This window comes from Caloenas nicobarica, chromosome 3 (genome assembly GCF_036013445.1).
Source record: "Caloenas nicobarica isolate bCalNic1 chromosome 3, bCalNic1.hap1, whole genome shotgun sequence".
NCBI lineage: Eukaryota > Metazoa > Chordata > Aves > Columbiformes > Columbidae > Caloenas > Caloenas nicobarica.
The window spans coordinates 31372528-31396872 of NC_088247.1; the positions used below are offsets into that span (position 1 = coordinate 31372528).

A 24345-nucleotide genomic window follows, 5' to 3' on the forward strand; every position below is an offset into this window, starting at 1 on the left:
ATGTGTGCAGAGGCACACGTCCGTGTTGTGGGTTCTTTTTACCTTCAGTCAGGTAGAGTAAAGCTCTAAAAATCTTTTCCAGTGAAGTTATTGGTCCTGTGATGCTGTTTTAGTTAGTGGGCTGTGCATCAAAGTAAGTGGTCCCTAGAGGGACTGAGAAGTTGGCAAATGCTATGCAAGAGGCAAATAAAGCAAAGCAGTGTCACTAGACATCCTTAGCATTTTATACAGATTAATTTCAAAACATATAACATGCTGATCATCCTGATGGTTGAGATCGCTTCTTCCACTTCATGGTAGTAGTGGTCTTTATAATAATATAATGTATGTGCAATAAAGTGGCCTTTGCAGTTAAGTGAATAACACAAATATATTAAAATATTAGATTTTTGGTGAACACTGTACACACTTAGTGCTAATTTCAGCATATTTTTTATTTTGTAGCATCATAAAGTACCCTCTGTATGTTTCTTCTCTTATATATCATCTTTCCGTTTCCTCATCAGGCTGATTCAGTTTCACTTGAAGAAATAAAAAGATATATCAAACAGGAGGTTCTTAAGGTTTTTGAAGGTAAGAAGACGAAGTATTATACAACTAAACATAAGTCTTAAATTCTGTTTTAAATGCTTTACATCCCTATAGCTTTTATATACATTTCATTATGTTATCTAACTTACATTGGACCTGGCAGCTGCCTTGTTGCTGTAGCTATGCTTAACCGTTGTTTAAGTTTACTTAATATAATTATCTTCAAACAATTATTAATTATAGTATCTGTTAACCAGAGTTTTTCCATATGTAAATGATTAGCATTCATAGGTAGTTTGCTGCAAATCAGAATAGCAAACATGTATGTCTCATTGTAGACACATATATGTATCGTGCATAATTGTAGATACATATATATCTGCAATGTACTATTAAGACACTAAAGATTTGCTAAAGTGGAGACAATAGAAGTATCTAATTATTCTGGTCCCTTGGTGGCTGACTATCTAAATGAGAGAAAGACTTGACAGCTTCCAGTTGCGCAGGTGTGAACTGCAGTGCATTTTCTGCAAACACCCCCAGGGAGCTCCAAATCTCCCTGGCGGACACTGACTTCTGGCACAGTTGCAGGCAGGTACCAGATTCTTCCAAGGCCTTTGTACTGTGAAAGCTTTCTTAGATATGTCTTTGCTCTGAAAAGGAAATATTTTTCTTCCCCAGCATTTTCTTATGAGCCGTGACTCAGGTAGGTGTCTGAAACAAGCCTCAACTGGAACACCTCTTAAACAGTAGCTCCTCTTATGTCTGCAATGTGCTTAGCTATTTTGTCATTAATATTTGTAGATACAAAACCTTTTAACTCTTGGAGATAAAGGAAACCATATAAAGTTTGAAACTTTAAACTCTTCAAGCAGTTTTTCTCTTTATAACAAGGCCGTCATTTTGTGTATTTTTACCCTTCCCCAGACTGCTTCCACTTAGGGCTCCAATCTATTTTATATTTCAAGAGCATTTTGTTGGCTGAAGTTACCTCCTTTTCCCATTCAAACGGAATGGTAACAAGGTTTAGTCTATTCACAAAAAGAAAGTATTAAGATGTGTCCTACTTACAGAGAATATTGGTTTTGGTCTTTATAGCTATTCCATTTTCTACACCTCACTAGTGTTCCCACAGATCTTCTATTTTTGGCTTTGTTTCACATTGCCTATTTTCTATCACTTTGCTTGCTTTTTGTTTGATGCCCGCTCTTCTCTTTGTTCTATATTTTTTTCCTGAATCTTAAAACTCCACCAGAGTAAATACCACCTAAATTATAGAATGCTTTGTTAAGATTTTTAGTTCAGTATAAATGAGACAGGTTCAAGGTTAGTACCTATTGTATCTACCTCTAAAGAACACTGAAATGCACACAAAGTGCACTTTACCAGCATGAACAACTCATGCTAAAATCTCTGCAGTTAATGATGTTTGCTGAGCACTTAGGTTTTTTACAACAGTTTTTAGGATGTCAGCACATTGCAAGAACTGTTCACAGTATTTAAGTTTTACTTCACAATTTAATTTGAGTTACAAACATATAAGGTAGCCCTTCGTAGGGATGTTAAGTACTAATTATTGTGTGATCGTGTATTTCAAGTACTCCATGAACAGGAGTCAAAAGTCATTTGAAATATTGTAATACATTAGGAAAAGAGGGCAGTAGTAGAAACTTTAGCACAAATTCATTCGGATTTTTTCAAAGAGTAAGGACTCAGACATGAAGTCAGTTGGAACTGAAGACCCCAGTACTTATAGGAGCATTTAATATCTTGACATTTAGGAAGATTAAACCACCTTACTTCCAGAAACTTGCTTTAGCTGGGGCTTTGGGATTTATCTGTTTTCCCACATTTTGCTAGCAGATTTCTTACCCACTTTTTCTTGTGTCCTCTGTTAATGAAGAAAGGATGGCTCAGTTTGTATCCCAGCTGAAGCTGCCTGCTGCAATGCTTGCCTCCCAGGCTCATGGAAAACCAGGTCCCCCAGGAAAAGATGGGTTACCAGGGCCACCAGGAAATGATGGTTTGCCAGGACCACCAGGAGAACGTGGAATTCAAGGTAGGAATTCAAAAAAATGTTCCCATTAATTGTATCTTGAAATCTTTATACACTTGCTAATTATTATTAAATAAGCCAGGATTACCTAATGATTAACTTTTAAAACTGTACTTATGTTTTTCCAGACTAGATCTAAATATTAACCTGTAGTAAATGTGTGAATTTTACTGATTATAACTCCTAATCAGTGCATTTTACTCTAATAAGTGATAAAGATAATTACTGACAGATATCTAAAGTTGGCAGATCTGTAGACTACTGTAGCAGTTATTTTTTCTCCAAAATACTTTTACAAGGAAGAAAAACTATGCCAGCACTCTAATGTAACTATTTAGATCTTGTTCCATACTGAGAGACCATCTTACTTAAGAAACAAAATTTTTTCTCCGAGTCTAAGTGCTCTCAGCTCCGATTCTGAGACAACACAGAGAAGGAAAAACCAAAGCAAATATTGTTCTTTGAGAAGCAGTGAAAATTGAAGTATTACCACATGAATTCTTTTTACAGTGAAAAATCTATTTTCACAAATCAGTTTGAGTGATCAGCTTTTCACTATACCCCAAACAGTAATATGTATGTTGCAGAGCATTTGGACAGGATAGGATTCTTGTTTCACTGAACTGTCTTTCACTGCAAAATTAGCTTTGAGGGATCCAGGCTCCTGGTAGCTGTGCTCTACTGTAGGGTCAGCCTCTCAGATATTAAAAGGAAGAGGAGAATAGAATAAAAGGAAAAAAAAATTATCGATGAATAATATTTTGTGGGTGGGTAATATGTAATTTGCAGTTTATCTGTAGGTAGTTCTTTATTATCTTTTGTTAGTTTGGTCTGCTCTGGAGTCAGAGCAAGTCAGACTGGAATGAAGAACATGAGAGCAAAGCTGAAGATGTGTGGATCCTAAAGCTATGAGAAGAATAAAGACTTACTAACACTGATAAGCGCAAAGCCCTGACAGAAGCTTGAAAAATGTGATGAGCTCAGAATGAGAAGAACAAGAATAAAGGATCAAGGAAAACAATAAAAGGCTTAGAATCTTACAACACTGACTTCATCATTACCTAAATATTCAGATCACTGTAAACGATCAACTTCAATGTCAGTGCCAGGTTGTTCAATGATGATGTATGTGGTGGACAGTCTCAGATGCTTCTGGGAAGTGGAATGTTATACTAGGCTTCATTTCCACTTAGTGAGCATCAAGAGTAAAGATGATAGCTGTGCTTGAAAAAAAATAAAGCTGCTTTTTCATGCCTTATGCTTAAGTAAAAGTAGTGCCCCATGTACGCAGGCTTTCCCTTTATTTTACTGATATGCTCAATACTCCTTTTTGATTAGTAAAAAGTAAGCTAAGTGAGAAGCACTTACTTCTCTGATACTGCAAAAGATACATTAAATTACACTGCCTAGGAAAGAAAACAAAAAAAAAAACCTGTTTTGCCTCCTTTTTACACTCCGAGTAAGAGATAGTACTGTGAGAGAAGCACACTTACAAATACCTTCATGCCTTCCCCAGTTATGCCTGTGCATGTTATTGTTTTGTGACAAGAGCAAAAAGAAATTTGAATCTCTGAGCAGATTGAAAAATATCTTTCCATATTCCAGCTTATTTTCAGCCATAAAAGACACAGCAGACCAGATTTCTTGCAGAAGCATGTTACATGCTTGTGTGGCTGAGACCATCAAGGTGGCACGCTGTGTGCACATATATGCCTAAATCATAATACACATTGATTTTGACTGACAGATATTCCTTATTGTATTTCTCACTTGGGTGTAGACCATGTTGCCAACTCCAGAGTTTTGCTGTGTGCAGTGATACACATCTGGGCTGGTAGAGTGAAACAATCACTTGTCCCATACAGCCAGTGACAGGAATCACAGAGTCATAGCATCATGGAATAGTTTGGGTTGGAAGGGACCTTCAAAGCTCATCTGGTCCAACCCCCTGCAATGAGCAGGGACATCTTCAACCAGATCAGGTTGCTCAGAGCCCCGTCCAGCCTGGCCTGGAATGTTTCCAGGGATGGGGCATCTACCACCTCTCTGGGCAACCTGTTCAGTGTTTCACCAACCTCACTGTAAAAAAACCTCTTCCTCATGTCTAGTCTGAGTCTCCCCTCTTTCATTTTAAAACCATTACCCCTTGTCCTGTCACTAAAGGCCCTTCTAAAAAGTCTGTCCCCATCTTTCTTATAGGCCCCTTTTAAGTACTGAAAGGCTGCAATAAGGTCTTCCCAGAGCCTTCTCTTCTCCAGGCTGAACAACCCCAACTCTCTCAGCCTGTCCTCATAGGAGAAGTAAGTAGACGATTTTGGAGAGCAATTAACAAGACCTCAACGAACACCTCCAGAGCCTATTTGTGATGCTGCCCGCTGAGCGGGGAGCCCACTGGAGCCAGCCAGCGGGAAGGGCAGGAGTCGCTCTGTCCCCCAGGAGGTGCTTCCCAAAACTGGCAGCTTCGCAGGGGTCCCTCTGTGTGCCTTGAGTGTGGCGCCAGTTCTCCTGGGACCTGGTCTGGTGTGACCTGCCCAGATTCCACCAGAGCCTCCTTCTGCTCAGCAAACCAATAGGTAGGGGTTAGTCCCAGAAGCAAAAAAACCATAGATATTAACTTTTGGGAGTGTAGGCATGGTCTTCAAAAGGTGTATTTAAGGAATTGCTAGACCCTTGGGCATAGAGTCATTCATTTTAATGAAGTTCAGAATTGTTACCTGCTGGCTTTCAGCAAGGTTGTTCATAGTGTACCTCAGGTACTTCCCAGTGGTTCAGGTACAAATAATTTTGATTTTATAGGACGGTCTCAATAAAGATACATCAAGCAAATAAAAAGAAAACAAATAATTACAACTTAAATTATGAGACATGCAATTGGTATTTAAACAGACTCTGTGTAATAGTGATTGGAAGATTTCTTTATATATATTTCTTCACTTAAAAAATAACCTATGGCATATGCATCAGCAAGCTGATACTGTGAGGCAGTGTTACAGTGAACTGTGCAGCATCTGCTCGAGGGGGAGCAGAGGATCTTGTTTATCCTGTATGTGTTTTAGAAGATGCTAAGGTCTTGTAGACAAACAGGGAGTTTATTTCAGGACTTTATAGATAAGCTAGAGCAATGTCATCCATTTGCAAACAGTCAGCTTGTCATATGTTAGACAGACGATCTAGATCAGTTAACTCTGACTTAATTGGATTTTTGAAACTATAGTAGTAAGTGAGTTTTGGTCTGTTAGACTGAGTGCATTTTGGGATAAATTTGCAATCTAGAGATCCTTTGTGTTAAAATGGCTATTGTTTTTTTCCTCAATAGAGAAAAGAATATTTCATCGTAGTTAAACTTCACTGTTTCTGTCAAATTAAAGAAACAAGAGGGTTTGTTTTGTAGGTACTCATTACTCGTACCTCGAGGAATCAAACATCAGAGCTCAGGAAAGAAAAATACCACGTGATGAATAGTGAAAGTTCCTTATTTTTATTGCTTATCTCTGTTGTGAAATTTGTCTCTCTTATTCTAATTATTAATTTGCATGGTGGGAGAATTGTAGAAGAAACCTTGGCTCACATCAGGAAGCCAGTGTGGTGGATGTTGTCCAGACACAGTCACTCCTCTGAAATAGCTGCACTGATTCCAAGCATTACCTTCTGTAACCTGTTCTTTGCTGTGGAGGATGGCATTACCCTGTTTTACTTTGGTTTGAAGCGCAGTTACTGCCTCTCAGCTGGGAGGGCCATAACACACAAGAGGAATTCAGAATACGCACTGGAGGCTGGATGAGAGGGCTTGCCCTTAGCACCCTTCCTCTTGCTTTGCAGTCGTTTGTTTTTAAGAATGCGGAGTATTTGCACAGTAAAACACAGTGGATACCTCAGTCCGATTGCTCCCTGTTGTGGTAATGTGTTTGCCTCACAGATGTGTTAAAGAACCTCAGACTTCTTTAGATATTGACATGTTAGTATCCATGATGTAGGTGAAGTACCTTATGGAGCTGTTTAAATGAGAGAACTTTTTACCTCCAGATTCACAGACATGAACTTGTGTCATTTCCAAGCAGAGCTGAGGGTGTTCCAGTAGCGATGCTTCTGATCATGGTGCTTGTGGAGAGCAATAAACCGAGAGCTGAATTTTAGCGATCGCCACTCATCTGTGAGCAGAACACTTATCCATTTGAACACATACTTGTGACATACTGCTACCACGTGTTTACCATACTACCCATGTTGGGTACATGTTTACATACCACAACTTTGGGGTTGCAGAAATCAGAACAAAACTTCTGGAACCCAAGTGAAAGGCTTGGCTAAGGCAGTCGCCTTTTGAATTAAGCCGGTACCTCTTACTGGAATTGTAATTCTACCAGTAAAAACGGACAGCATCTTACATGTGCCTTTACGTTAAAAACAATAATTCAAAATCCAATTTAAGTGTATAGTAACTTTTTTCTTTGACTATGTATGAGTTTGTCACTTTAAGCTCAGAGAGAAGGTGGTATTATCCTGTAGAAGTGTAATCATGGCCCTACTTCTGTGCAAAATATACCTCATTAAAAATCAAACATTTTCCTGCCAGAATTACACATTACATTGTTCAGATTGTTTACATATAGGCCTGTTTACTGACATGCTTACACCCTGTTACATAAAGTCTTATTTTTAGTGAAGATACCTGGGAATTTTTGTATTAAACTTCAGTGTCAACAGAACTTACCTGTCACTGTGTACAAAATACACCCTTGTATGTACATTCAGATGCAGCCAGTAATGGTTTGCACTACCCTGGGTCATATATTTGCATTGACAGGCTGCTCTTTCTGCTCTTGTGGGTTTTTTTCCTTATTGTCTTGAATTCCAGTGATGTTTACAGAATCTTTCAGTCTGTCTCAATCGCTTTTCTACTGTGATGTCTCAGATACCTACAGTAATGGTTATCATGGAGCTTGTAAATGTGATATACCATAAATGTGATTTCTCTCTTTTCCTCAAACCTAAAGAAATGATTAGTGGCAGCACTACTATGTACAATTACCATTAGCTGGGTTTGTAGTGAGAAATGTACTGTAACTGTCTATTGTAAATTAAGAAACATAGAGAGATATATAATAAATAGGAAATGTAATAGATCCTGTGGTTGTATGATTGAGCTTCTCAACAAGTAGCAGCTATTATGTGTTACACAAGATCTCCAGAACAAACCAACTTGATATGAATACTACTGTGGTTATTAAAGAGCAAAATCAAGATTCACAACTGAATACAAACACCTGCATACTCCCTTTCCTGAGTCTCTATAGCTTGTGTGCATACATGCCTTGTACAATTCTGCTTAACACAACTCAGTGACCAGAATGCATGATTAATATTGTTTGTTTCTCTGTGAGCTTTTAAACAGTTGATTTCCTTTTGTTATGCACGTCACTCTGCATGCAATTTCAAATGGTTTTGCCTCACTGTAATTTCCTTGTTGGGGTGCTGAGAGAAGAGTAAGATAATTGATTCTCTGTTTTGAAACCTAGAATGATTGCAACAGATAATAGACTTTCAACCAAAGTGTATAATGAGCTGGTGTTTAACAGAAAGCTTGAATACTCTGTGTACCTCTCCTGCTGCACTGCGTCTGGTGTAACAACCCTGAATTGGTACCCACAGAACTCACAGTTGTCCTGTAAAGTACCAGTGTTGCCAAAGACCACAGTGCACTGACAAGACCACCTTTGCCATCCCTCTCCCAGTGCCCATGAGACATCAGGTGGATTGATCCCCCCGTGCTGACTGGTCAGCACTGACTCTTCTCTTTCAATTCAAATCAAATTACAGCTCTTCACAAGAGGAAGTTTATTGTATGGCATACGCGACACTGGAAGTATACTGGTCCCTGAAGCAGAACAAATTTCATTCCAAATGTGATCGGAAGTTGACAAATTAGTCTTCAACATATGTCACCTTATATGTCAAAGTCCGAGGCACTGGGGAGGGAAGATGCCTTCAGCCCCTCTCCTACATAAATTACGTGGTTTAAATAGAAAAGCTATATTTTTAGATGCATTTTTTAACTCAAAATGTTAGGCAAATCGTTACACTGATACCCATGAGTCCTGTAAAACAGCCAGAGTGTTTCCAACTAATAATTTTTTTTTTACAAACAGTTTAAGGAAAAAGAAACATGTTGGGCATGAGTGGCACCCCTTGAGAATATGGAAACTATTTAGATAAATAGAAAACTATGGCCTGTGAAGAAAATGGGCACAAATATTCCCAGTATAACTAGTAATCACGCTTTGTTAACAACATGCAGGCACTTGAGTCAAAGCAGGCTTTGCATGCCAGAAACTGTAATCTGCACAAGCTCTAAAGATGCCTCATTCCGCGTGACGGCAGCTCTGTAATGCTGCGGGTTGGGGTGGGTCTTCTCTTGTGTCTGGCCTAATGCTTGAGCATACAACTTCCACTTTACAGTCTGAAAATGTGCAGACATAAAGATTTCTGTAGAGTGGAGAGGGTGAAGTATTGCCAGTGTGGGATCTATCAGAGGCTCCAGATGGCCTTTGGGTTGGTGCTTTACATCACTTCATCAAATGGGTAACACTGGAGCAGAATACGAATTTGGTTCTTTAATAGAGGAACTTCGGGAAGGTAAAACTTAAAATCCCGGGGAATGGTCCAGCTAGCGAACATAGCAAGAGTCCTCTGGGAGAGGGTGCAATGGTTCCAGGAGGAACATGTAAACATCAGAGCCGTCTCGGAAAAAAATAAAAGTCTCAGAAAAAGAAGTGAGCATGTGTTTTCCCAGTTACATTGGTCTCAATAGTCTCCTGTCAACACAATACAGAGAAGATTGCTGTTTATAAGAGGATGCTCTTATTTTCATATCTTTATTCTGTGTAGGTTATAGAGGACAGAAAGGAGAAAGAGGTGAGCCTGGAATTGGACTGCCCGGTGACCCTGGACCACCCGGCCCTGCAGGTACACATGTCAAAATTTATTTCTGCTATTGGTATTTCCGAACTAACAGGCTTTTCTCCTAACTTCTCATGCCAATTTGATGCCAGTGCCTTTCCTCCTGCTTTTGGTCATAGCGTGAGGCCAGACCCACCTGCCTTCTCGCAGATGAGCTGGTGTGCAGCTGAGGGTCACTGGTGAAACGTGGGGCACTACACGTGCTCTGGGGGGGGACCCAAATAATTCTGCCTTTGTTTTACCAGCTCCTGGCCTGCCAGGCCCACCGGGAACTCCAGGCTCACCCGGACCCCAGGGGCCACCGGGACCCGACGGAAGATGCAATCCGGCAGATTGCTATTACCACATATCGCAGACTCGGTCACGCACCAGTGGGAAATAAAAACCCTCTCCCATAGACACTTGGGTTCACAGTCGCTTCTCACTCCTCTCAATAAGTTAATTTAATCTTTGAAATACTTGGTGCATTTTTTTTTCCCCCTTGACACTGCATGGTATCTAGATAATTTATGAGGCACAGAACTGAGCCTTTTTCTATGTTATTTGCAGCGTCATAATTATGAAATGATGACATATTTTCTAGAGCGCATTCCACGTGTTATGTTTCTTGTATTTATTTTGCTTAGAGGAGAAAATAGGCCCAAATAGTTTTCATAAGCTTCTTTCCTCAAACAAAAAATATTTTATTATAACTTGAGATAGTATATATGCCTCAGTATAGTAAGCTGGCTTTATTTTTCTTGCTGGTGGTGAATTTTAAGTGAGAAAATACAGTTCTGAAGTGTTCAAGCATGCTTGTTCATGGCAAACGCAGGACCTGAGCCGGAGCGCTGGGAACACTGTTTAGACTGAACGTTCACGTCCCTCGGGGAGGCCCCACGCGCCTTCTGAACCGGGTCTGTGTCATGCACCGCAAACTCTACCCACCGCTTCAGTCATTTCCTAGATGTTGAAGAAGGAAATGAAGAACGTGTTTGTGATCTCTCTAACCTCATCCAACTTTTAGCTTCAGACTGACTGGAAATTCACCAGGTGTAGCCCTGAGAAGCGTCTCTCCTGACTGGATGTTGTCCCAACTGAGGGCTTGTACATTTGTTTCGTCATGGTTACATATACTCCAGATATTAAACGGATGAGGGGCTGGTTCCTAGCTGAGAACTCTTACATCTTCTAACCATTACGTGGGCTTACTAAGTGTAGCATCACTGCCTGTAACCAAGCTACTCTGCCGTTATGTCTGCTTACAGCAAAGATGACCTCCTGCTGTAGAGCAGAGGTGGTGGGTACACAGCAAGACAAAGAAGGAACTTCACAAGCCTCTACTCTCACTGGCGACACAGTTTTCCTCTTCCTTCTGCAAAAATCATGTGCCAAAATAAGCTTGAGAAGAACGTGGAAACAGTAGAATGCAAAACTCACAGGTCCTACTAACTGGTTGCAAAAAATTATTTGTGTTCAAGAGAAATTTCGGAAAAAAAGGCAAACCCCACCTTGGAAAGGTGTGCTACAGAGAACACAACTGCATGCAGTTTGCGGGCGTTCAGTAAATCCTACAGGACCAGACATTGTCAATGAAGAACAAAACAGAACAAAGTGTGAATCCTACAGAGCTCAAAGGGTTGAGCAAAGAAAAGATGGAGAAAATTTATCGCGGAGGCTGATTCTGAAAAGAAGGGAGGAGGGTTGGCCAGAGTTTCACTTCTGATTATTAGGAAACAGATGATCCTAAAGCAGTCCTAGGGACTTTGCTGCAGTGCAATGAGAAGTGAAGGTGCTATTGAGCGAACATGGACAGCTATAACCCACAACCTCAACATGAACCCGTAGGACAAAAGCAGCACTGAGGGCTCTTGCCCCGCCGTTAGGAAGCCGGTTGTCCTCTCCCACGTCAGGCAGGGAAGTGGTTTTGCCGACTTCGTGCTTGAGCAGGACTGAGCTGCCAGGGAAGCATTCCCAAATTGGAACTGCTGGGTTCCAGAGAAGCTGTTGTGAGACACCAATCTGGCTGACTTCTGGGTTTTGCTTAAAAACAGCAAGGAATGACTAGTAGGAGTCTTTTAAAAAAGAAACACATTGGTATTTGTTCTGAATAGAGTTCCTGGCACTTGCCCCTAGACTGGAGGGGCAAGATGAGTTCAGGTGGTGGAGAGAGTTGGCCCAGGTGGCTGGGGAGCACAGACGAGCCTTCATGCCTTTCTGAGAGGGAAAGCATAGCTACTCGATGAGTTAATCAGTTAGATGTTTGGAGGGAAGAAGGTGCTTGGCACAAGGAAAATGTTAAACTAAACACAGAGATTGAAGGCTGAGAGTAAACGCCTGGGACAGGCGAGGACGGCAGGAAGGACGACAGCAGAAAATCAGTGGCATACCATGAAACCATCTCCTGAAGGGAATCGGTGAGCCGGGGACCCTCTCGGGGGCTCAGGGTGCTTTGTCTGCCCCTTGTAAGGGTGGGGACAGACAGTTCACAGCCTGCAGGTGAACCACAGTCCTCACACCTCCGTTTCTGCTCGTCACCCGCTGTCCCTTGGGAGGCAACAACTGCCCCTTCTCTAGGCCAGCGTGTCCTCTGCTCTGCAGGCGCTGGGTGCCCGTCCCACTGGGGTGAAGGTGCATTTGGAACAAGTGGTCCTGCCTGTGCTTGGCTCAAAGCGTGCTGCTCCCGTTCCAGACCTCCTGTGCCCATGGAGCACATCTTGGTTTGCTCCACAGCATTGGGACACCTTTCCAGATGTGGTCCTCAGAGCGCCACAGCTGTGCAGATGCTGGGAACTGGTGAGGTGGCTTGAACCCGAGCGACTCTCTGTCCTGAGACATCTGCTGCTGTCTGGGCTACAGGTCTGCCAGCCCCGAGAGTGAAGCCAGGGGCCTTGCACCAATGTATGTATATATATATACACATATATCTGTGTACATACACCAGGGGGAGAACGGGCCTCACATACCGTTTTCCATTCAGTCAAATGAACTGCTGGTCAGGTATCTTGCATGAACATTTTTTCATCGTCGATTTCTTTTTACTTCTCTAGTAATTCCAATATATGTAAAAATCTAAATATTTTTTTACTTCCTAAATTAATTTTAAACTTCATTTTCTGTGATAATATCGAAAAGGGTGCTGTCTTGTAAGGGATATCCGTGTGACTGAGAGGTTTCCAAGCAGCCCCCGTCCCAGAAGGCTGTACATAGACTATTGCGCCGCGTTAGTGGTATGTGTATATTTTGGGGCTTTTAGTTAGCTGAAACTCAGCATCTGTTATTTGCCAGATGCAATTGTGTATGTTAATTTACTTGAATTTATCAGAAAGCAGAACACTTTTTATATTTGAAGAAGTTTTATTTTTTCATCTATGTTTCCTACAGATGCCTTTTTCTTTTTATAGGCTCAAATCTAAAGGTCTTTTTAAAGTCTGTTTGAATACTTTCAATTGATTTGCAGGTAACTTTGGTAATTATCTTGTTGCATAATTTTTTATTTTGCAAAAAGCCCACTTTACTTTTCTCACCTGAGAGAACAGGTGTTTTTTTATACAGGCTATCTCGATACCTTTTTAAAGATGCTGCATTCTTCACTGCGGTAGAGCACAGCGAATCCCAGCTTAATTTTACTTCACGCTGGCTTGCTCCTACTCTGTATTTTTAGAATTGAAAGCAGAATGTAGCTGGAAACATGCTTCTGCATGGTTTTCACATTTGGCCCCTGAAATGTCTCTGCAGTTTCAGACTAATGTTGTCCTGTGTTTTGGGAAGGGGGCCAGGGAGGGCAGCGGGGTGCTAATCTAATTTGCAATTTGCTTTATCAATTTTGTGTCTGTTTTGAGCGGTCTGTGCTGCAGTAAGCATTGCAAGGAGCTAAACATGGATGATTATATTTTCCAGTAGCACGAGATATTTTTCTCATTTGGGAATGTTTAAGTACAACAGGACTTTGAACTGAAATATCTTTGACAAAAAGTTTTAAACCTTTCTTGAATTCTCTCTAAGCTTTGTTCTACTTCAGGGTCAGGCTATTATATTTTATGGCAAATTGCTTTATCACCTGCTTGAGAAAGTGCTGGGATTTTCTTCAGGTAGCTATGTGCAGAACTACTCGATTTGCCTAAAGAAAGTAATAAACTTGGGAAGAGGGGAACTTTTCTGAGGCTCCTTTTGTCCACACGGTGGAGTTCAAGGCTCTTTCCAGGGCAGAGGGGAAAGCCCGGGCTGAACTGGTGCAGCAGCACAAGACGTGACCCGGTGCTGCACAGACTCAGTGCGAGACTCAAGGTTTCTGATTTTGTTCTTGAGCCTGACATTTTTTTTCTTTTCCCTAAAATGCTTTTTTTTTTTTTTTTTTGCATGGTAGTATTTGCAGAAATACTGCCTTTCTTGTATAATTGTTTTTCAGGTAATATTGCTTAGATTTTATTTGTGTTTTGTCTATATTCACATCACAGAACGTGCAGTGACGGGACATCTCGCTTTCAGGCATCGTTTCTGTCCCCGGTGATGCTGTGTCTCTAGGGGAGCAGGGAGTCTGCTAAGGTTAAAAAAATTGCTACAGCATACTTCATACAATCAAGTTGCAGTGCAGCCTACTTAGGCATGTTTGAAAAACCAGTGGTTTTTGTCTTAAACTGGATTTGGTTTCAGTGCTAAAAGAGCGCCGTGATATGGAAACAGGACTGATTGTATTATCCATCCTCCCTTTATGTTTTATAATTGTGAATAATTACAGATGTTATAGATGCACAGCTTTGTTAAATAAGCATATTCTATAAACTAATGGATAATCACACAAAACATCTTGACACTTCTTTTTCACAAGGGTGAAATACTATTTTTCGTGTCAGTGTACACTCATTTTTTTCTTCTTTTTCTGTAATGTTTACATAAAAGCCCTGTAAAAACCCCATGGGCTATACTAGCATTTTGTAAACCTAATATACTGTGTAAAGCCAGCCCCTAACCATGCATTTTACCAATTCAGTAGAACCGCTGCTCTAACTTGACATGTTAGAACATGAGAAGAATCTCAGGAATCAAAACAGTGTTGGGTTTGGGGTTTTTTTATCATGTGTTTTTTAGATTCTGGATGTACTGAGTCATATAAATTTTCTTTGAAATCCGTTACGTCCACCAGAACGAGATTGTACTGGCTGGATGTTTAAATACATCTCCATACCCATAGGTGGGTGTAGGCCATGGAGAACAAGTTGAACCGTGACCTTTCCTTGGCTGGTGTTTAAGTGGAAAACTCAAGCTTCACGATACCTATAGGAAATGTGGTTTTCAAATATTAATTGCTAACAAACGTTACAGATTCTAGACCAAAAGAAGTGTGTAGCTAAAAAGAATGTAGTCTACGTGTCTTCTAGCAGGTTTATCTCAGAGTCTGCTGTTCTGCAAACACAAACGCATTTAATTATTTACTGAAGTTTCAATGTAAATATATTCTGCCTCCAGTCAATGTATCTGAAGGACTTTCAATGACATACCTTATTTTATTTTTTTTCTTTCATTTCCTAATGATGTGCAGCTGTCACTGAATGAATCACATTATGTGCTGTCTGGTTGCCTCTTTCCTTCATTATATTCTTGGTTTGCAACATTTAAGGTTTGGTTCGGTGGAAATGTATCAAGTGGATAGAAAATTGTTGTGGGTTTTTTTTTTCATTATTATGTGACCATTTACGTCTGAGACAAGATTCCAGATGGAAATGGAAATACCTTACACCCTTTCTGTCTGCGGCTGCTTTTGGCCACACCGAGGTCAGGCTTGTGCTTCCTACAGGTTGGTAAAACTTAGGGCTCCATAGTCTGGAGAAAAAAAAAAAAAAGATGAAAAACATTGGCCTTATATATATATATAAAATTTATGGAAGTTAATATAATCTCTGAATCAGATGCAGATAGCGTTCCTGTCTGAATATTAGATAATTGCTTTTATTCTAGGTATTTTCATTGTTCTCTTGCTGCCTAACCCTCCCAGGAGAAAAAAAAAAAAGACCTGCCAGATCAGTAGCATTTTGAAGGACGCTAGGTAATAATTTGACCACCAACTTGATTTTCTGTCTTCAGATTTCGCAGTGGCTTCAGCAAGCTGGCTTCATTTATTTTCTAAAGCTGCCACAGGTTCACTAGTCCTTTTGAACTCACCCACAGCAAGCCAGGCAGAACAGTAAAACAAAAGATTGAGGGAGGGCAAGAAAGCTGAAGCTGTAACACACCAAATGGGAGTTACGTGCCCCACAAAATAAAGACATTTCATGTTTACCTGTGATCCCTGAGCAGAGGAGATGCAGTGATTGCATTTTAAGTGTAAAGGAACTAGAAACTACATGGCCAAATAAGAATACAGTGGTGAGCAGGTCAAGCAAACGCTTTTCATCCAATTATCTACGCAATTTAAAAACATTTGCAAAAACGCAGCGTGTGTCTGTATCACGGAGCACAACTGCTGGGCTCTCCTAAGGAGGAGCCAACACATTGTCTCTGAAACTAAGGGACTCGGTTTCTTGTTCCCTCTGTCCTTCACGTAACCTTGAAAGGACCATCTGTTGACACTTTCCCTTTTTGAAGGGCGAACAAGATCTGTGTTTGGCTCTGGGTAAACTCAGATCGTGACAGGGGTATTCAGGGAAGCAAAATCCAGCGCAGTCCTCCCCAGCCGTGCTCTCTGGCCTCATGTAGCTGCTCCAACTTGTGCTCCGGAGCTCCTGTGGCTGGAGAGAGACTTTGGCCTTTGTGAAATACTCACAAGAGGGTTTAGGTAGCAGTTCCTGCTCGGTTGCTTGAACCCGGTGATGGCTGTGACAGAAAAATTATATATATAAGCTCTCTCTGAACTATAGATGGATAACATTTATATATATTATTACAGTATCCAGCACCAGTGTTACTAGTACTTATTAGTATCCTGATAGGGAAAGCATTGGAGTCAGCATTTTAAAATACCAGATTGGACCATGGAAAATCAGTTATTTTGAGGATAGTCGTTAAATATTTTTCTCTTGGTTCCTGCTTACACTTAAGTAACTGAGGAGCTAAAACACGTATTTATCATGATGCAATTAAACCTCCAGAATTAGGAGTGGCAACAGAGATCCTGATGGGTAAAAGTGGTTTTCACTAGTCTTTCGTTCAAAAAAAAATCTGATCGTGTTTTCAGATATTGAACCAGAAAGACTTAAAAACAAGATTTACTCGGGACTTCACCGAGATTTCAAGGAGCATCTGGTGCGAATGGGCTGGCGATGCTTGTGAAACCTCTCAATCTCTTTGCTTTGGGCTTTCTAAATACATTTATTTGAACTCGCGGTGGTTTTGTCTGTATCACCATAGTTGATACACCTTCCTTTTAAATTCACAATTCTGTCTTTTATTTTCTAAATCTTAATTTACTTGAATGTGCTGTTGATAAATTTCAGTTCCTGATATTTTTTGGCACAGAAGTCTACCTTTCTTCAGATAAAATTTTTCTGCTCTTGCATAAGACTTGGAATTTCTAAATACTTAGATTAACCAATGTGTTCCATAATGACGTATAATGGGCCAGAGGATTTATTCTTCGGTTCTGTTTTTTTAAGATAAAACTCACGAGTCAACTTGAAGGCAGAAAATCTTTCACAATCTTAATCTACCTACCTGTCTGGATTCTGCATTGAATGGACCTTCAGTGTGGAATTTGTTTGATTGTAATAATTATTATTTCGTTTCTACATATGAATGTTTTCTCTGCTACATGAGTTTCTTTCCACTGTGGAATTTTATGCATTTTTCAGACTATATTTTTTAAAGCACTTCACATTTGTATTTAAATGTTGGGGTTTTTTGCTTCTTTTGATTCATTATGTTTATGCATTACATGTGGCAAATATTTTCATTCTGTTATCAGTTGTTGCTTTTTTCTTTCTTTTTAACAGTTTTACACAATTTGTAGTTAAAATAAAAGTTTGCTGGTGAAACTGCAGTTTGTCATTACCACTAATGGTTTATTTGTTGTGCTGTGAAGTTCTGAGGACCATCCCTACATCAGTAAAACACTGACCTAATTCTAAAATTTTATGGAACACCCTTATGTATGAACAAGCCAATGACCTTTTATGCACACGTCTGGATTTGTATCTTTAGAAAGAAATTCTTTGCACTCATCAATTCTAATGATTTCTTGTTATTAAAGTCGACGTGGGTTATGAGAGAGTTTGGCCAAACAGGGGGTGCAGGAGAACGGTTCTGGCTCAGGCTCTGCCCCGAGGCTCTGGGAAGGACAGCACATTAATTTTGCCTATTTTCTCCCTTATGTTTTCCCCGAAATCTCCCCTGGTGCTGCTCTGCGGCACGAAACAGACAGCAGTAGACACCTGTAGATAAGACTTGTAAAAATTCAATCTCTTTTATATTTTATCGTTTAAAATATTGGGTTGTGCAAGGGACATAAAGAGGTTATCTGAACTAATCCCATTTAACTCGTTCTCAAAAATATTTAATAAATGTGCAAATACACTTTCTTTTAGTAGGCAGCTTTATCAGACATTTTTCTCCCAAGTGATCTCCATTTCAGCATGTTCTGTCAACATGTGAGGTGCCAGAGAAGCATCTCTTAGATGCAGCGAGAGCATCGGGTTTGTTTTGGGGAAGGCTTATCGATTGTTTTTTTTCAATAATTTCTTTTAGAGTATATATTATACCAGTACCTTTCCCTTTAGTGTTGTCTTATGTGGTACACACAAAATGCATAGCTCTAATGATCGTGCTGTTTCTTTGTATTCTCACATGGAATACAAGTCAACTATTTTGGACATAAGCAGACAATTAAGGGCTTGGGAAAAAAAAAAATCAATGCTTGAAGCAAGCGTGCCAAAGCTTGTATTTGAAAATTTGGATGAGTATTAGCGAAATGAAAGGAAGCATCATAGGATGGTTTCACTGTTGTCTTTGAGAGAGAATACACTTCAGAGAATGTAGAGTCAAAAACCACAAATAGTTTAATTTATACAGAGAGAAACAAAATATCGACATTGCACATTTTCCTCTAAAAACTGAGTTTATCTAAAAAAGGTAACTTGGGATGTCTAATGGCGGTCTTCTAGCTGTTCGGTTTATTGGTTTTGAATGTAACCATACATGCAAAAACATATAGGGGATTAAAACATTTATTTGTTTTTTGTACAACCACAGATGTTACTTCAAAATCTGTACTCTCTACTATAAAACTTTGATATTTCTGAGACTTAAAAGGCTAGAAGCCACTGTCAAGGGAATTTTATTTTTCTTTCACATAGAAGGAGGGAAGCTGGAATGGGCTTCGCACAGAATTATAAATGCAACACAAATTGGAGTGAAAAACTGAGAGGTTATTCCACATGGCTTATTTGTGAGAAGCCAGTGGTCTCACCTTTACAGTGATTTACAGCATGAAAAGCGTCAGGTTTTCCGTAAGAACAGCCTCCCACCCCTGTCTCTACAATTGAGTTCAAGAGCTGAGGGAGGCTTAGCAGGTCCTGTGACTGGGCATGAAGTGATGCAATCTGCTTGGTGGTGCTCTGGAATTTTACAGATCTAAAAGAATAGCTACAACTGACGTAAATAAACTGTTTCTTTTTTATTTGGTGGCTGAAGACACATTGTTTCACTGTACATCACACACAGGAATTAAGTAGGGGAGGAGGAGAAATCACAGAAACTCTTTATTAAAAAAATAACAATAAAAATAGACAAGCACCTTTTTTTCCCCCCAAAGGGAGAAAGAACCAGAAGGCATCATCTGTGTTTGTCTGTAAGCACCATCGCTCCTGCTTGTGTTGCTAAGTACAGCTTTGGAGAGAATGTACAACACTGTGTTAAAAATGCCTTACTGAAACCTGGGTCGAAAGGTTTCTCCTTGATTGTGTTTCTCCTTCATTCCTTATTTTTTCTCAGCTGTCTGTAGGCAGTAAATTGATGCCGACACTTGGTGGCACTCGCGTTGCCCGCTCACGGCCCTTTCATGTTCTTCCCAGCCCGCTCTCCCGCCTGCATTCTGCAGGACGCCGGCTCGCAGTACCCGGGGGGCCCGGGAGGGCCAGGAGGACCAGGAACCCCAGGCTGACCAGCCACCCCAGGGAGACCTCGGTCACCATCGCGGCCTTCCCTGCCGTAGCTGGGTTTGCCTGGTTCGCCTGGAAAAGAGGACGCAGGTCTAACAATTGGCAGCATATGACTTGCTTTGTATGTATGCAGATTTAACGAACATCCTGTTGTTAAAAGCTGTGCGAAGATGGGGGTTTTTTTAACTGCTCTCGGTGGATTCCCCAGAGGGGTGCCTACTTAGAGGGACAGTTTTCCTCTACCAGACCTCCAGGCTGCGTTTATAGATCTACAGCAATGACAGTTCAGGCCCAACCCTCTCCAGTTACACGGGAGCAGATCCGCTGCTATAAGCAGCAGAACTGATGGCAGCACTGCAGACAACCCCGTGGGCGATGCCCATCAAGCTGTAGATACTACTCACTACTTCAGAGTTATGTTGGTGCTCCAGAACAAGACATATCAAGAATTTATTTTTATTCTCCACTCAGATGTGTTGGGGAAAGAGACATATAGAGTGGAACTGCTGAGCACTAAAGTAGCTTTTTACTTCTAAATCTTCAATGAAAGGATAAAATATAGTGATTTCAGTAAACCTCTTTCAATGACAAATTTCTAAAGACAACTCCTAGTTTCACAGCCATCCTAGGTATATATGCTCAACTCAGTCTTTCTTCCTTTTCAAAAAGAGAAAAATTTTGGTAGTTTCTGTCTATAGATATATAAAGAGAGATGTGCTGTATAGAGATATTGTTGGAATAACGTTTATTTTCACTCACTGGCCACTAGAGGCCAGTTGTGCTGTATTTATCAGCAAGAATCTGTCCTGGAGCCCTGTTACATAACGCTGCAACTAATTACCACAAGAATAAAGGAGAATTGTACTTCGAATGTCCTAAATTATGAATAGAGACTGCAGTGGCTGCCAGTGAGATAATCTGGGGTTTGTGACCATTTTTGTTTGGTTCATGTTTTATATTTATATATTCATGTAAGAAAGAATCAATTTTATATACTTCTCTGTGTGTTACTGCCTTTTTTTTTTTCCAATGTTTTGTGTACGTTTCCTAGTCTTTCTGCACTGAAATAAATGGGGTGGTAGCTCTTCAGTAAAAGAGCTTTTAATTCTGATTTGTGGCTGTATAATTACCTATGAAGTACTGTTATTGGGAATTTTATTGCTTAATGGACACCTTTTATCTTTTCAAGGCAGCTTGAGGTGTCAGTTCTAAATAAGTTTTACTACAACTCTTCTTTATCCTCACCCTTTTATATTTACCTGGAAGACCTCTTGGTCCAGGGTAACCTTTCGGTCCTCTGCCTGGAAATCCTCTTTCTCCTCTTTCTCCTGGTTCACCTAAAGTAAATTAATGAAACATTAGATAGGGCCTGCTTGGAGTATTACTGTCAGTAAGTTCCCTCTCCAAGGTGAAGGGCTAATAAGCAGAGAATTCGGGAGGCTGCATACAGCCTTAGCATCTTTGAATGATGTCCTGACATATGTCCTTGTTAAAGGTTTGTGATTTGTTTGGGTTTTTTTCCCCCCGATTTGAGTTATTCTCAGAAGTAGACATGTTAGAGGGACAAAAAAACCCCAAAACACCTAGGGCTGGACAGTAAGTACCACAAGAAATATGCCATAGCCTATATATTAATAATGGAAATAAACCAAACTCCCAGAACTGCACAGGATATTTTGGAATACAGAGAGAGGGTACTGGCAAATGGCTTTTGCAAGACCATGTGAACTCTGCTAATAAGAAAAAATTCTTAATTGTGTAAAAGAACACAGGAATCAGTACAAGTTTCAACATAAGATGCACACAGGGTGCTAGAGGAAGAATCTTATCTCGATGCTTCAGACTGCTAAGTCAACACGGAGATTCAGCCCATCTTTGTAAATGCAGCTACTGGAAGCACCGATGTCAGGCTACCCAGATACCCAGATAGTTCCAGCTACTGAACACTTCAGTGTTTCGTGCTGGTTACCCAAAACTTCTCCAACTTTTTTCTGATTCTGCCCTCCTTCACTACCTCAGATTGTTCATTAAAGTCACTATAACCTCCTTCCTCCAGCCAACTCTTGATTCTGCTGGTTTTGATGCCATTAAAATCACTGTACCTTTGTATCCTCTGCTCTATCTCATGGTAACACATTATTGTGTTTCTCTCTCCTCTTCATCACACCCTTCTAAACCATTCTCAACCTCCTCCTCCTTTTCCCTTTTATCACATGTCCTGGGTGCCCTTTTCCTCTCACTTCCATCTCAGACAACTCCCCAAATGGATGGGGAAAGTCAGTTCATCTCTCTGTCTGTGACCTCCATGGAACTCTGGTAACTACCAGCAAATCAGTGTGAAGAACTGAGATTTTTTTCAGGTGCTTGCCACGTATCATCATGATAGCTCATGAGAGCATTCGCCACTTCTCTTGTGTCTGTAATTGTATTTCAGGGTTTACTGTAAGGTAACTTGGAATTTGATGACAATTACGATAGGAAACAAAGCATTTTGCTTGGGTTTGGGGGTTCGTTTGTCATTTGGTTTTTGGGTTTTTTGTGCTCTGTAGATTATTTTTTAATATAAACACAGTGCAGCTTGCTGTGCAATGAATCAAATTCAGCATATCAGATCACCTTTGTATCTCCATTTTTTGTGCTTCTGCAAATACAGATGACATTACATTAAATGAAAACAGTGACAGAACTCCAGCAGCAATGCTGTTAAGGTTTGCTTTGTTTGTCTTCTATTCCTTCTCTCAAAGGCTTTCCCAATTTTACTTTCAAATAAAACCTGAGACAAAAGTAAATGCTCCAATTCAGCAACAGACCAGCTTTGTGCAGAAATACAGTTTTTAAATAAAACCTTCATTCAAGAAAACAAATTGAAACCACTACTGAATAGAGACTAATACATACATAGTGGTCATAAGACTTTGCAGAAAATTCTACTATATAATCCTTTGGAGGTGTATAAACCCTCTGAGTAAGGAACAAAAGAGATTAACTTAAATCAATGTTGTTTTGTGAAGTGTAAGGTTAGTCAATTTTATTATGGATTTGTTCTTTCCAAAGAATCAATAGATTGTGGTACATGGTGCAATGATGTTAAATGGCTCAAGTATTATACCCAAATAAAAGAGGCAGATTGTTTTCATTCACTTGTAATGTGAGAAACTGGATAGACTTAGAAAAGCAGGCTAGAAACGAGCAAATGAATCTGACTCTTTCCATGAGCTTTTGGGACCGCAAGTCTTACAGAAGTGAGGTCCACAACCAGACTGAGTGGAGGACAGAGAATTGCTGCTGGAACTCGTCAGCATATGAAAAACACAAACATCAAAAGTGCATGAGAGGGAAAAATTTAATATTAGGAATCTGACTCAACTGCCTACTTCTAGTTCAAGGCAGGTGCCTGTGCTTACTCATATTGTATAAGTGATTTGATGACAAAAAACCCACAAATTTATAAACCAATCTTGCTGAGGCCAGGCCAACATACCCTTTAATCACTGGTGCAGCTGAGGCAACAGTTACAGGAAACAGTTTAGGTTCCTAATTGAGGATCTTTTTGTACCTTACATGTGTAAAATGTAACAATCTGTAATCCAAAGGGAAAAAACAAACGAACAAAAAAAAAAACCCCCACAAAAAAACCTGGAGCAGTCAACAACTGAAAGCCAGTTACAGAATTTCTTACCTTTAGGACCTTTCCGACCGATCTCACCAGGGGGACCTTTAAGGCCAGGCAAGCCACGGGGTCCGAGCTGCCCTGGGAAGCCGTTTTCACCAGCAGGTCCTGGAGCACCTGGTGGCCCCGGTCGGCCAGGAAGACCCGGAGCACCAAATTCTGGCCTCTTAAGACTGGCTGCCAGCTGAGCTAGTTGTTCTGCAAGGGCCAGGAAGACAGAATTAATCAGTAAGTGGATCTGAATGGAGAGATTCTCATGTTCACAAAAGAAGAACTTGTATTCTCTGCTACAGAAACCAACAGATCACAGCTCAGCACCTTCCTTATGTAGGATGCTGTTTACAGAGTTTGTTACACATAAGATACTATCATAGTACCACTAGAGGGAAACTGCATAGGCATGCTGTGATGCTGGTCACTCTGAAGCCTACATTTTAAAGGTTTAATGCTTGCAAGTTGAAATAGCTTAAATGTATACGGTTTATTTAGAAATGTCCTTATAATTTTCTATGTCATTTAAATTTCAACCATCTAATAAGAAAACTTACTCATGCAATTGCTGCCTCTTAAAAGCGCAAATTTCTTCTTTATTACTACTTGTTAATTGTTACTAAGATCCACCATTGCAAGAAAGAACAGCTGAAAAGCATGAGAGCAGGTATCTACATTGGCCTGCAAAGTAAGTGCAGGCCTTCTTTCTCAGAGGAAAGAAACCCCTCAAACTGGTGCTTGTGAGCTCAAGTTTGATACATAATTGGAAATTTTATGTTGATCTTTTCTTAAGGTAAATCAGGAGGAGCTTTGCTCTTCATTAGGCATAGGATCAGCTGGCCGTTCCTCTTAGAATGGTCTTGGCTTGCTATTATTCCCTTTTCCTCATCCCCTTTACAGGGCACTGCTGTAGCAGCAGGAGAGCACTCCTCTCTTTGCTTGAAGTTGCTATTTAGACTTTAAATCCATCCTCCAAGCATGTCTTAGAAATAACTTCCTCTGGTACAGCCACACACAACTCCATATGACACTTGCTATAAAGTCTGCATGACTTGGCAAGACTAGTCATTTTG

The 24345-nt window shown here is 40.3% G+C and overlaps 2 protein-coding genes across 2 annotated transcripts in view; one reads left to right on the top strand and one right to left on the bottom strand.

The window, feature by feature from the left end:
* The window catches only part of COL19A1 (collagen type XIX alpha 1 chain), a 186104-nt gene extending 176164 nt beyond the window's left edge, over positions 1-9940 (top strand). The window contains exons 47-50 of the mRNA XM_065632140.1: positions 507-573; positions 2435-2590; positions 9473-9550; positions 9790-9940. Of these exons, the coding sequence (XP_065488212.1) occupies positions 507-573; positions 2435-2590; positions 9473-9550; positions 9790-9926 (438 nt within the window). The 3' untranslated portion in view covers positions 9927-9940. The remainder of the gene's footprint in view (positions 1-506; positions 574-2434; positions 2591-9472; positions 9551-9789) is intronic.
* Positions 9941-19498: 9558 nt separating this feature from the next.
* COL9A1 (collagen type IX alpha 1 chain) overlaps positions 19499-24345 on the bottom strand; it is a 68440-nt gene continuing 63593 nt past the window's right edge. Inside the window, exons 36-38 of the mRNA XM_065631663.1 lie at positions 23291-23479; positions 20871-20948; positions 19499-19683 (exon numbers count right to left, since the gene is read on the bottom strand). Of these exons, the coding sequence (XP_065487735.1) occupies positions 19499-19683; positions 20871-20948; positions 23291-23479 (452 nt within the window). The remainder of the gene's footprint in view (positions 19684-20870; positions 20949-23290; positions 23480-24345) is intronic.